At 43.8% G+C, this 12550-nt stretch overlaps 1 protein-coding gene across 21 annotated transcripts in view; it reads left to right on the forward strand.

Moving 5' to 3' along the window:
- Positions 1 to 12550, forward strand: part of ELAVL2 (ELAV like RNA binding protein 2) — a 152399-nt gene that overhangs the window by 104512 nt on the left and 35337 nt on the right. For 18 of the 21 annotated variants that reach the window (XM_083719448.1, XM_083719462.1, XM_083719455.1 and 15 more), the window contains one exon: positions 2366 to 2609. In XM_083719448.1, the coding sequence (XP_083575574.1) occupies positions 2366 to 2609 (244 nt within the window). The remainder of the gene's footprint in view (positions 1 to 2365; positions 2610 to 12550) is intronic. The other 3 variants (XM_083719468.1, XM_083719449.1, XM_083719450.1) reach the window with 1 other exon arrangement.

The raw sequence follows: 12550 nt of genomic DNA on the forward strand, positions 1-12550 counted from the left end.
CGGGGGCTCTCACGGCATCCTCTGAACTTGTAAAATATACAAGTGACTTCCTCGAATAAAGTCCCCCCGACTTTCCTCATAGTATACTGGAGTTGAACACCCAAGTCAACATTTGATTTCAAAAGAGCAAAGCTTGCATTAAAGCTTTTATTTGGTATGGTCTGAATGCTGAATAACAGTAACTTTGGAGGGGGGAATTATTAATGTTGTGTATTTTTTTGGTTACTGATGAAATTAATAGAATTCCATTCAAATTACTTTGGCCGGTAATAAAAAGAAAAAGAGAGGAAAAAATATATTTATTTCAGGAACTGTTGAAAAGCCTGTTCTGTATCAGGTGACAGCTAAGTTTTTATTCTGACACCTTCAGTGGGATAGGAACTATGTGTTAAAATACAGATTTATTAGCAGTGTTATTTTTCTAGAAAAAAATGATGGCTCTCACCATGAACTTCTCCCTTGTTCTCTTAGAATGCCAATGGCACTCACCTGAGAGGTGCTGCGGTGAGCTCTGGCAAAAAAAGCCCTGTTTAATAGCATTGCTTTATTTGGAACAGCGCAGATGGTCTTGTAGCTTAGACATAATTACAGAAATAGAATCATAAAGGGACCACTAGGGTCATCTAGTCCAACCCGCTGCAATTCAGGAACCTTTTGCCCCACGTGGGGCTCAAACCCACAACCCTCAGATTAAAATCTCATTATCTAATGATTGAGCGGTTCCAAGGAATCCAGACTCCTGAATCTGTTCATTTGAATGATGGTCTAGGATTTCATTCTTGCTGTCTGAATATGAAAATACAATATGCAGCTATATGATGATACCGTGGTGGTTGTTTTTTTGTTTGAAGAAGCCTTTTAAAAATTGTTTTCAAACAACGGATGCTTAAAAAACATATTTATTTTAAGAAAGCTTTAGTCTGAGGACAATGTTTTGGCCCAACAGTTATTCAACTTCTGGCAGGTATAGCAGGAATATTTGAACAGTGAATTGCTTAAAATGTTCTTGATCATTTTGTGCACAGGCAGTTTAGTTTTGCTTAGAGCCTTTTGTGTAGAGTTTATGTTGGTTGAAGTGAAAGGATTGCTTATCGTGAAGATGTGGTTCTTTAAAAATACACACTGAAGAGATTTTCTCTTTTTTTCCTGGAACCCAGTTATCTCCTGGGTTAATCCATAATCCTCTCATCCCTTCGCAAAATATGTGCAATTAATGTAAATACAGACTTATTCCCATTATTGTCAATATACAATTGTAAGTCTTCTTGAACTTCCCAAAGGCAGAAAAAAGGCACGTTTTGCCAAAAGGCAAATTGCTGACTCTTAAGCTGGAGGTTCCTTTGTGGAGCTTTAGGGTAGAGAACAGTTTTACTGGCGCAACTTGAAATAGGGTTTGTGTTTTGTATTGGGAAAAAATTAATTGAAATTCTTTAAATTGATGAAATTTGTCAGATTTGATTGAAATATCTGAGCTGTAAGATGTCAGCAGTACCCAACGATTGCCAAGCAGTAGCAAACCTTACATTGAAATGAATACACACATTCAGAATAGTCATATCTTATATGAGCAACCCCAGTTCTTCTGGTGGACAATATTTGAGGTTAGTCCAGTTTAACTAGAAGCATAGATACAAAGATCTCTGGGAACATTAGGAAGAGCAGGAGATGTCAAAATACTGGCGTAATAATTGATGGGTACACCTTTTCCTATCGTAGAGTCACCGGCAAAAAAGGGCTTATGTCAGAAGGCAAACGCCCACTCTACTTTAATCCTCACTTAAATGTGCAACATTTTGGAACAGAAATTTGTATTTTGCCACCATTGTGGCCAATGCGGCCAACTCTCTTCAATACTGCAAAAGTAACCAAAACAGTACATTGCTTCTAGTAATGCCTTTCGTAAAGTCTGCCATTGATTGCCATTGTTAATTTAGCTTTTGCAATCACCATTGAAATTTCTAGTTTGTGTTTTCCTTAGCTGAACAACTCTGGGGCTTCATCTGAATTTTGTATTTGCACAGTTAAATCTTAGGATTTACTGAAATAACAGCACTGGCTTAGGGGGAAAAAATATTTCTAATCCCTTGCTGTCAGTTAAAGCTCATGGGATTCCCCCCCCCCCCGCCGCCCTAACTTATAAAATCTTTCAGTAGAACCTTTGTTGTTGTTTTTTTTTTAAAAAAAAACTTCTAAATGGATTTTATTGCTAGATAATTAAAACTATTTCATTTTATTGTTAAGACCATTATTGCAGACCTGACAGTTGGGCACTGTTTTATAGTGACAAAGCTTTAAATTCTTGGCTAGAATCGCTAATAGATTCTGAAATATGAATTCTGACAGTTCCCATTTTCTCTGTTTTTAGCAGGTAATTGCTGCCATGGAAACACAACTGTCTAATGGGCCAACTTGCAATAACACAGCCAATGGTCCTACTACCATAAACAACAACTGCTCATCACCAGTTGACTCTGGAAACACGGAGGACAGCAAAACCAATTTAATAGTCAACTATCTTCCTCAGAATATGACACAGGAGGAGCTCAAAAGTCTGTTCGGGAGCATTGGCGAGATAGAATCCTGCAAACTTGTAAGAGACAAAATAACAGGTACGTAAGCACCAGGTTTTTGCATAGGCACCGACACGTATATGTTACTGCTTAAACAGGAGTCTGAATTGCATTACTTCTGAATTTCAAGGGTGGTGATGGGGAACGTGGTGTTTTATCTCATCTGTAATGTGAGAAATAGAAAGCTTAATATCAAAGAATAGTTTGCAAAGGCTTTTGTAGAGCAATATTTTGTCGCCAAGGCAACATGCATGTTCATCTTCTTAGCAATTCTTGGTTTTCACTACAGAAAAATGAAGTCTTGACAGATTTTAAAACTGCCTGCTTCTAACTTAATTGTTGTCATGGGGTGAGGGTGACGGGAAAACACCAGAAAGTGAAGCTGACCTTTGCAATTCACCTTAAATGTTCTGAGAAAAAGATCAAATGAATCATGTGTGGACGTTTCGGGAAACTTTTAAAATTGGCCTTAGATCCCTTGATCCTTCACAACCAGTGCAGAGCGCAACGCTAGCAATGCGGAGCTGAATAAATTTTTTCTTTAAGAAACCCAACGGTGCCACTTTTGGGTTAGTAAAATAAAGGTCTTAAATAAAAGTGGAATTTAGGATCAGAAAACGTCAAAACAGTTTACAGGTACAGATGCCCAGTGAACCGTAAGGAACAGTTATCAGTATTTTAGTCCCAGTTGAGGAAGCCACGTGGTACTAAACACCCCCAGCTGTTTTCTGCTCACAGAAGTAGACCACGTGAAATACTGTATTTTTCCGTGTATAAGACTATAGTTCCCCCAGTTTTTTTAAAGTTTAAAATTGGGTGTCGTCTCATACATGGAATGTTGCAGTTAATTTTTGGCTCAAATAATAGGGTTCGTCTTATACATGGGGGCCTTTTATACATGGAAAAATACGGTACATAACATGAAGAATTTGCAGGTCTATCTCAAGTGCAGCAAAGTCCATCGACTTCAAGGCACTGAATCCATCCTGTACTTTTCCAGTTCATTATGGGTCACCCTTGGCAGTGAAACCGAAGTTTGTTCATGTGCTGATAGTTCGACAAAGTCCTGCCCCCACTCCGAATTTGTCTCAAGGTTCTGCATTTGCATTATTCTCTTGGCAGCGTCCAAGTATTGCGTTCCATCTTTCCCCCTCTTTGTTCCCATTTATCACCCTGTTCCATAGTTGGCTGCCATATTGACACTTGGAACTTGGAATCTCTCCTGAGCTTTCGGGTCAAAAAAGGCAGCAAGGGAGCTTAGTTGTTGTGACTCTCCAGTGCTTGAAACGAATTGCACTTGCAGCTGGAAAGTTGGGTTGAGTAATTAGCAGTATATAAAAAGTTAGCCACTTAAGTGATTTTTTGGGGAGGGTGGGTGGGCATGGTTTGGCTTAATACACTTTATGGAAGGGAATGGAAAGTATGTGGCCCTTGCTAAGTCTTGGAACCTGCTCCCAGGTTCTACACTGCTTGTAATTGATAATGTTGTTGTTTAGTCGTTTAGTCATGTCTGACTCTTAGTAACCCCATGGACCAGAGCACGCCAGGCACTCCTCTCTTCCACTGCCTCCCGCAGTTTGGTCAAACTCATGTTGGTAGCTTCGAGAACACTATCCAACCATCTCGTCCTCTGTCATCCCCTTCTCCTTGTGCCCTCCATCTTTCCCAACATCAGGGTCTTTTCCAGGGAGTCTTCTCTTCTTATGAGGTGGCCAAAGTATTGGAGCCTCAGCTTCAGAATCTGTCCTTCCAGTGAGCACCCAGGGCTGATTTCCTTCAGAATGGATAGGTTTGATCTTTTTGCAGTCCATGGGATTCTCAAGAGTCTCCTCCAGCACCATAATTCAAAAGCATCAATTCTTCGGCGATCAGCCTTCTTTATGGTCCAGCTCTCTTGATAATGTAAGAGTATCTTTTTTGGAAAATCAAGAATTGCAATTCAAGTAAATTGTACTTAGGAGTTTTGAGGGGGACTCCTGTCACAGTTTCTGCAATGGATAAAGCAATAAGCCTGGGTTTAAGAGGCTGTGTATAGAACCAATGGCCCCCCACTGAAGTGAGGTGCGGAGCATAGAGAATACTTTCTTCTAGGGCCAAGGGAAAGGATTGTACCATTCTGTTGGCTTCCACCACCTCCCCAGTTCCTCTGTCTGAAGAAGGGGCAGAGGAGGCCCTTATCAGAGCAAAGCATGCTGGGCTCGCTCGTTGGCTAAGAAAGTTCATGCACCACCACTGTGGTGGGAAAAGGCTGAACTAGCTCAGTAGCTTTTGAGACCCCGACTGAAATCAGTTCTGAATTGCCATGGCAAATTGCGAATTTCCTGTTCTGCCTCTTGTTGTTCTGGGAACGTTGAGGGAGACGGCGAGGGCGGATGTAGGTATTTCTGACTTGCAGTATGGTCATTGAAAATCTCTAGGGAGAGATCTGTCAAAATTTGTAGCCTGTTAACAGAATCCTGTGCTGTGGACATTAGGGCCTCAACTGATTATTAGTTTTAGCAATTGTAATAGAGTGAAGCAAACCAAAAGACCAGATTTAGAAACTACCAGAAATAAAACTTACAAAATAGGCAGCTAGGATTTCTGCATGTTTTGCTTCGCATTATGCAGTGGTAAAAAATAAGTATATTTTGAAAGAAAATTCCCCATATTGTAATCTTTTATTTGTAACTGTAGTTTTCAGTTTATGCTTGATGAAATAACCTGTTGGTGGCAATGTTGGAAACAAGGAAGAGTGAATCTGATCTCCAAGTTTCCCAGGGGCACTTCCAAGTCCTTTATCTGTTACTGTTACATTTGAGTTATCTATATCTATATCTATATCTACATCTATCTATCTATATAGATATATATATAGAGAGAGAGGTGTGTGTGTGTGTGTGTGTAATGTATATGTGTATATGTATATGTGTGTGTCTCTCTCTGTGTATATACCGTATTTTTCGCCCTATAGGACGCACTCTTTCCCCTCCAAAAATGAAGGGGAAATGTGTGTGCGTCCTATGGGGCGAATGCAGGCTTTCGCTGAAGCCTGGAGAGCGAGAGGGGTTGGCGCGCACCGACCCCTCTCGCTCTCCAGGCTTCAGAAAGCTATCCGCAAGCCTTGCAAGCCTGGCGGGAGGTCCCGCGGGCTCGCAAGGCTTGCGGGCAGCAGCCTGCAGCCCACAAGCTCGGGGGACAGCGGGGAGGCGCAGCGCCGCCACCCTGCTATTCCCCGACCTGGTCTGGAGGCTGGCGATGGGGAGAAGCAAGCTTGCTTCTCCCCCCCAACAGCCCCACAAGCTCTGGGGACAGCGGGGGGGCGGAGCGCCACCACCCCGCTATTCCCCGACCTGATCTGGAGGCTGGCGGGGGGGGGGGAGAAGCAAGCTTACTTCTCCGCATCGCCATCCCCACAAGCTCGGGGGATAGCGGGGAGGCGGAGGGCCGCCACCCCGCTATTCCCCGACCTGATCTGGAGGCTGGCGATGGGGAGAAGCAAGCTTACTTCTCCGCATCGCCAGCCCCACAAGCTCGGGGGATAGCAGGGAGGCGGAGCGCTGCCACCCCGCTATTCCCGGACCTGGTCTGGAGGCTGGCGGGCGGGGGGGGGGGGAGAAGCAAGCTTCTCCCCATCACCAGCCCCACCAGCTCGGGGGACAGCAGGGCAAGCCGCTGCCCCACGGAGGCTAGAGAAGCTGTCCCTGAAGGCAGAAGAGGGAGACGGAGCGCTCCGTCTCCCTCTTCTAGCTTGGGGATGGCTGCGCAAACCTGGGCGGGAAAAAAATTTTTCCCCTTGATTTCCCCCCCAAAAAACTAGGTGCGTCCTATGTGCCGGTGCGTCCTATAGGGCGAAAAATACGGTATACACACACACACACACACACACACATATTTATATATATGTATATATGAGAATGTCCAGTAGCACCTTAGAGCCCAACTAAGTTTGTCCTGGGTATAAGCTTTCGTGTGCATGCACACGTCTTCAGATACTTAAATTTGCATTGCGACTCGTTATATTGTGTGCAAAGTAGCTCAGCTCTTCCAGAACCGTTACCCCAATTTCTGTACCTTTATGGGAGCCAGAGTATGGATGCCTATACTCAACTATTAGCTAAGATTATCATTCTTTCCTACTCGGCTAGCTCCCCTTGTCCTTAAGGGTGAATTTCAATCTGCATGGTCTCAGGCAGTTATAACTGAAATTTTAGCCCTGGGTTTTCCCCTTGATCATTTGCTCAGAATGGGTTTTGGTCAGGCTCAACCAGCCATCGGGCAACGTATGACCTAGAATGCCAAACTGATCTGGGTATGCCCCACTCCTTTATTGTCAGCAATTGTAGCAGGTATCATCCTGGATTAGTATAATATATTGACCGATAAGACAGTCCTAGGTGAGAAGGGTTTCCTTTTTGACAGATAGATGACCACCTAGAACCGCTTTTATGTCTATGTGATTTTACATCATTTTTTCCTCTTTCAAGCTTTTAAAATTTGCCATTGGTGTTCACTGTCTTGAGATTGGTAATTGACCATAATAAAATGACTTGTACCTCTATGGAATGGTATGCCTTTGCGTCCCATGGAATCGCTGAAACTTGACTCTGAAGATGACTTGAGGTTCATCAGAGCTTTATAGACTGAGAAGGCAAGTCCATTCAGTAGTGTGCGTTATAAAAGCTTCCTTTTTGTCATTGTTCTGCGTCCTTAATTGATGAAATTCGAATGAGCTGATATTCAAGCACACAGGGCATGAAGTAAACTGCTCGCATTTTTCATTAACAAGTACAGTGGTACCTCAGGTTACATATGCTTCAGGTTACATACACTTCAGGTTACAGACTCCGCTAACCCAGAAATAGTAGCTCGGGTTAAGAACTTTGCTTCAGGATGAGAACAGAAATCGAGTTCCGGCGGCAGCAGGAGGCCCCATTACCTAAAGTGGTGCTTCAGGTTAAGAACAGTTTCAGGTTAAGAACGGACTGCCGGAACCAATTAATTACGTAGCCAGAGGTACCACTGTATATAGCAAGTTCCCATGCTTTTATTAAGCAAGATTGGATAAATTGGCGAAGGGCAAAGTCTGCCCCTTGACAAACTTTACTTTGAGCCTAACTTTTGCGTAACTTTTGCACTGTCTCTAGGCTATACTACTTCAGAGTACAGGTGTGTGCTCACATAATGGAATATCAATAATAATAATAATAATAATAATAATGTAGTACCTTGCCCATCTGGCTGTATTGCTTAGCTCATTGGAAAACAAGGTCTCTGTCTGCCTCTTTGAGATTGTTCTGTTCCACACTTCATCTCTTCTTAATACTAAAGAATTGGGGAAGATGGCTGCCACCTTTATTTTTATGCCTCTTTTATGAGACTATGGAAATGGGATCTGAAGGTTTGTGTGAAGGGTTTCCCTGGGAATTCCCTGGTCACTTTATGGGGCGAATTCACGATTCACAGGCTGGCCCTTACGTGTTAGTTCCTCGGCACAGAAAGAGGAAACACTAATCGTGTTGCTTTTGCGTGATGATGTTTAATGCAATAGTGGGATCTTGCGCAAGTTGCAATGATATGGCTGCATTTCCACATAACATGACAACGTGTAGTTGATGTGGCATCTTTGAGATGCCGTAGAAGTTCGCATGCACAAAGGAAGTCTGGAAAACACAGTATCCCAAGAAATCTATTGATTGTTCGAAAACAACTTTCATCAGATTTCCAAAGACTTGACTTTCTAAACAGTGAATATTTGCAAGATGCAAGAATGCTCCCAAGTTCCTTCTTGGTTACAGATCCCCCAATGCTCCTTGGTTTTCCAGGGAGCTGTTGCAAATGATGAATCTGATCAGATGTCTGCTATAGAGCACAAATGGTGTAAAACTCAACACAGAGAATAGCAAACATGGCACTGTTACGACTATTTCTCAATAAAGCTTTACAGTGGCCCTGACACACCCTAGTATTTCAAAAAACCAAGGATCATGGCGGTGTGTGTGTGGAGCGTATGGCGCAGCAACTCAGCGTTCTCAGTGGTCCTGGCATATAGGGAAATGGGAGAGACAAAGACAGAAGAGAGGAAGGAAGCAGACGGCGAGAGATGCAGGCAGAAGAAAAAGACTGGATCTGGAGTGGATCAAGCAGAAGATCCATTCCAGCCATTTTCTTTTGCCTGCCTGCCAGTCTTATGACTCACCAACTTTTTGTGGAGAGACATCTAAGGGGCTAAGGGACTGCTTTCGTGACAAGCAAGTGAAAAGGAGCCAGTATGTATTACATAAGTAAAATTTAGTTCTTCATTAAAAAAAAAAGTTTAGTTCAGTTTTAGTTTCTTTAGTTTGATGAATATTCACCTTAAAAAAACATCATTGGCTTCATTCCCTAATTAAATGCATTGTGCATGCCTACACATCCAAAACCAGGGACTTGTACATTTCTCTTTTGTCAATAAGGCCTAAAACAATCCCTGTTTCCACTAATTTTATCTGTTCCTCACACTCCCTTTCTGACAGAAGTTCAGTTAAGGTATGTGAATTGCCCAGACACTAAGGTCCAGCTCTCAGGGTCTTCTGGCGGTTCCCTCCCTGCGAGAAGCCAAGTTACAGGGAACCAGGCAGAGGACCTTCTCAGTAGTGGCACCCGCCCTGTGGAACGCCCTCCCATTAAATGTCAAGGAAATAAACAACTATTAGACTTTTAGAAGACATCTGAAGGCAGCCCTGCTTAGGGAAGCTTTTAATATTTGATGAATCATTGTATTTTAATATTTGACTGGAAGCTGCCCAGAGTGGCTGGGGAAACCCAGCCAGATGGGTGGGCTATAAATTTTTTATTATTTTTATTTTTATTTTTATTTTTATTTTATTATTACCTGTCCAATATCTTCAGCAAGTAGTCTACAATCTCCTCATCATTCTCTTAGCTCGTATTTGACTCCATCCTCATCCAACTGCATCTCTAGCCAGTTTCTTGTTTGTTGTATTTAAATATGTTTTATGTGGGTTGCATATCTTTAGCGATATGCTCCATTATTATTATTATTATTATTATTATTATTATTATTACTACTACTACTACTATGTTTGCATCCCTTGTTGTCTGCCTGGCTTTGTGTGTGTGCATGCCCTCCAAAACTGTATTCCTTTTCATTCTCCTCATTTGAACAAGTCAACTTCCATTTTCTGAAGGAAACCTTTGCCTGTAATAGATTCCTTGACTCTTTTTGTTAATCACGTTGAAGTCCTCTTGGGTTTGGTGGTGCCTTTCCAAATTTGAGGTTATATTCTAGCCGAGCTGTAATTGTGACTTTGAATAATTCCCATGCATTCTGAAGAGATCTGCTTCTTGACTTCCTTTCAACTTTTGTTTTACCAATCCCCCTCATTTTTGAGATGTTTCTTCTTTGGAATTCAGATGTGAATGTGCCAGACTTTCTTGGCAGTTGTCCACTTCCATACGCATGTGTGGAATTTGTTAACAATTCAGCCTTCGTGTTGTATGGTTTTGGGGCTTTGTCTAGCAGGGGTGTGTTTGCAGGATGGGAGCCACTTTTCAAAGAAGTGGATCACTTCCATTTGGTCCAGGCTCCAACTTATCTTAATAGTTCATTTAAAACTTTAAGTCTCAACCTGAAAGAGAGTTTTAAAAGGATCTCTCCACCCCGGGTGAATGGGCATCAATATGGCAAACACAATTCATTGTAAGCAAGTCAAAAGTGAGGCACAGTAAAGCAAAAAATATATATCTTACTTTCACATAAACATACATGGGGTCTGAACTGCGGAGGATCGCCCAAAGTTTTACAGCTGGGGGGGGGGGGAAGAATTGCCAAAAATCGCTCACATGCAGCATTGACGCTGACAATCGCCGGTCGCCGACAATCGCCCACTTGTCACAGCGACAGCCAATTGCAAACAGACCCTTTCTCAGAAAAAATCTCTTACACGACTGAGAAAATCTGTCCGCTGGCAATCATGCACAGAACCGTCTTTAGAAGATGTGGCGTTTGGGTGCAAATATCCGCCCAACGCCCCCAAATTACCACAGATAGTGGGGGGGAAGCTGTGCACTGCCAGCCATTGGGGGGCGCAACTGTCCCCCATGCCGCTGCAGGAGAGTAATCCTTGCAGATGCTTGGGAGGAAAGCTGTGCAGCAGCCAGGCATATAGTTGGCAGGGCTCAGCTTCCATCCTAAGCCTCTGCAGGGACCGCTCTCCTCCCGCGGAGGCTTGGGAGGTAAGCTGCATGCCCGCCAGCCATATGGTTGACGGGGCGCAGCTGGCGGGCATTCAGGGAAAGGGGAGGCCGCTGGAAAAGCCACGCAGCTCCCTTACTCGCTGGGCGCCCCTGAGAGGCTGGCGCCCTGGCGCAACGAACCACTAAGCCCTACAGGAAAGACGGCTCTGATAGTGCATGTCCCAGAACAGCAGCGACAGCCAATCCACAGCAGTGATTGCTGCAGAAACCAATCACCAACCCAATTAGAGAAGGAACAGCCAATCCAAAGCAACCAACAAGTGTCGCTAACAAGCTCCTGCTCGTAGCTGCCACCAATCACCTGTCCACCCCATTCACTATCCATGTATACAACAAGGCACCTTGGGGTGGCAGCGGACAGCTCCATGAAGGTTTATCCCCCATGTTTGGCAGCTGTGAAAAAGGCGAATGCTTTTGGTGTGCATGTGGGAAGCATTGATTTGAAAGCTTCCGATGTCATCATGCCTTCATCACACCACCCAAATGATCAAGGGGATGGATCACGAAAGGTTAGGGCAGGCACCCCCAAACTCAGCCCTCCAGATGTTTTGGGACTACAGCTCCCATCATCCCTAGCTAACAGGACCAGTGGTCAGGGATGATGGGAATTGTAGTCCCCAAACAGCTGGAGGGCCGGGTTTGGGGGTGCCTGGGTTAGGGCATTTGAGTATCTTTAGAGAAAAGGTAAGAGGATGTGTACTTGAAGTATCTAAAATTACACATGGTGGAGCAGTAAGTGGATAGAATAACAACAACAACAACAACAACAACAATTAATAATAATAAATTTATTATTTCTACCCCTCCCATCTGGCTGGGTTTCCCCAGTCACTGGGTAGCTTCCAACAAAAGATACATTAAATATATTAAAACCTCAGTCATTAACAACTTCCCTAAACAGAAGGAAATCTTTTCTCCTTCTCTCTTAACGCTAGAGAGAACCACTGAGCATTGGATGATTCAATTCAGGCAAGAGAACAGACCTTCCTCACACAGTGCGCATCTTCTCCCAAAGGAGCAAGTAAGGGCCACCAACTTGGATGAGATTAATGCATGGATGAGACCAGGATGGAGGACTAATCCAGAAACCCCTCCTTACATTCTTCACTCTCTTGCACAAGTCACAAAGCTTGTGCTTCAGAATGGTTTCTGGCTTCTTCACTGGGTGGTTTTCAGATGAGAAAACAGCCTCATAGATGCGAGGCCTTGTCATGTCCCCCACGTATTGAGTGTCAGTTGGCAGAGTTCCTTCGGTATCTTCTGGCTGGCAGTGGCAACACGGTGTGAAGAAGATCCGCCAGTCTCTCTTGTGCAGTTGCTAGCCGTCTTCTCTTGATCCCCAGATAACATAGGAGCTGCATCCCTATTGCAAACAGCTCCGTAATTGTCTGTTCAACCAACCAGCCAACACCAACACTTGGCTGTCGTAATTCTAAATGGCTTATCTGTCTGTAGCTGAACCTGCACATTTTAGCTTTTGTATAGTTAATATACTTCCTCCTCTTGGTCCAGTATACCAGAAGGAACGTCTCCACTTCCATCGTTCTGCCCGGACACTGAGGTCCACCTCCGAGGGCCTTCTGGCAGTTCCCTCGCTGCGAGAAGCCAAGATACAGGGAACCAGGCAGAGGGCCTTTTCGGTAGTGGCGCCTGCCCTGCGGAACGCCCTCCCACCAGTTGTCAAAGAGAAAAATAACTACCAAACTTTTAGAACACATCTGAAGCCAGACCTGTTTAGGGAA

Source organism: Podarcis gaigeae, assembly GCF_964106915.1.
Source record: "Podarcis gaigeae genome assembly, chromosome: 17".
Taxonomy (NCBI): domain Eukaryota; kingdom Metazoa; phylum Chordata; class Lepidosauria; order Squamata; family Lacertidae; genus Podarcis; species Podarcis gaigeae.